The sequence below is a fragment of the Octopus bimaculoides genome, chromosome 26 (genome assembly GCF_001194135.2).
Source record: "Octopus bimaculoides isolate UCB-OBI-ISO-001 chromosome 26, ASM119413v2, whole genome shotgun sequence".
Taxonomy (NCBI): domain Eukaryota; kingdom Metazoa; phylum Mollusca; class Cephalopoda; order Octopoda; family Octopodidae; genus Octopus; species Octopus bimaculoides.
The window spans coordinates 20241154-20242206 of NC_069006.1; the positions used below are offsets into that span (position 1 = coordinate 20241154).

At 37.3% G+C, this 1053-nt stretch overlaps 1 protein-coding gene across 1 annotated transcript in view; it reads right to left on the minus strand.

Annotated features, from left to right (window-relative positions):
• Nucleotides 1–1053, minus strand: part of LOC106868381 (high affinity cationic amino acid transporter 1) — a 10801-nt gene that overhangs the window by 2325 nt on the left and 7423 nt on the right. The window contains exons 8-9 of the mRNA XM_014913606.1: nucleotides 674–776; nucleotides 5–54 (exon numbers count right to left, since the gene is read on the minus strand). Coding sequence (XP_014769092.1) covers nucleotides 5–54; nucleotides 674–776 — 153 coding nt within the window. The remainder of the gene's footprint in view (nucleotides 1–4; nucleotides 55–673; nucleotides 777–1053) is intronic.

Genomic DNA, 1053 nt, shown 5'->3' on the forward strand with positions numbered 1-1053 from the left:
TAACTGTCCGGTTTCATTGCTGGTTCTTCGTTCTCAAAAGCCTTTACTCTGTAACTGCATTCCAAACAAAGAACAGCATGCGGAAGAGAAAACAAGGAAGGAAGGAAGAATATAAGAATATGGTGAAGCTGTTCTCCATAATGTGTCAAGCAGAATAATTAATAAATTGTTTTGTTACATTTAGATATAATCATGAACACACACACTCTCTCTCCCACACATGCACACATACACACACTCATGTACACACACACAGGTAGATAGATAGCTAGGCAGACAGACAGAGAGATAACTAGCTAGCTAGCTTGATAGATAAGATAGATAGATAGATAGATAGATAGATAGATAGATAGATAGATAGATAGATAGATAGAAATAGATAGACCGATAGATAGACCGATACATAGATAAATGATTTCATACAACATATTCCCCTCTCAGATTCACACACATTTTGCAGTGGTCCTTCAGTTTTTCTAAGCCCTGTAAAAGAACTTGGAATGTTGGATCTCCAACCAGGCCTTTCGTAACACCCTCAAAGTCAAGAACCTTTCTGCATCCCCTCTTACATATACGTGTATGTGTGTGTGTGTGCATGTGTTTGTGTACATATGTATGTATGTATTTATGTATTTATGTATATATGTTTGTGTGTATGTATATGTTTACTTACCGTAAAATAACAACACACTTGGCCACAAACGTGTAAGCTAGGAGAGTTCCAATGGACATCATATTCACCAGTTCAGTGAGATCAAAAATGAGAGCAGTCACACCTAAAATAATGTAATATAAACACAAGGAGAATAGTGAAAAACATTGTTGTTTGTTCCTTCTTGAGTCATGCTTGGCTTGTAAAGGCCGGTCTCCCGGTTTCATTGGCGTATAGATGCCCCACCTGGATGGGACGCTGACCCATCGCAGGTGAGCTGCTAGATGCAAGAGCAAAGTGTGAGAGAAAATTGTGGTGAAAGAGTCAGCAGACTGACAGATATACATGCATGTATGTATATATATGCATGTATGTATATATATATATATATATATATATAT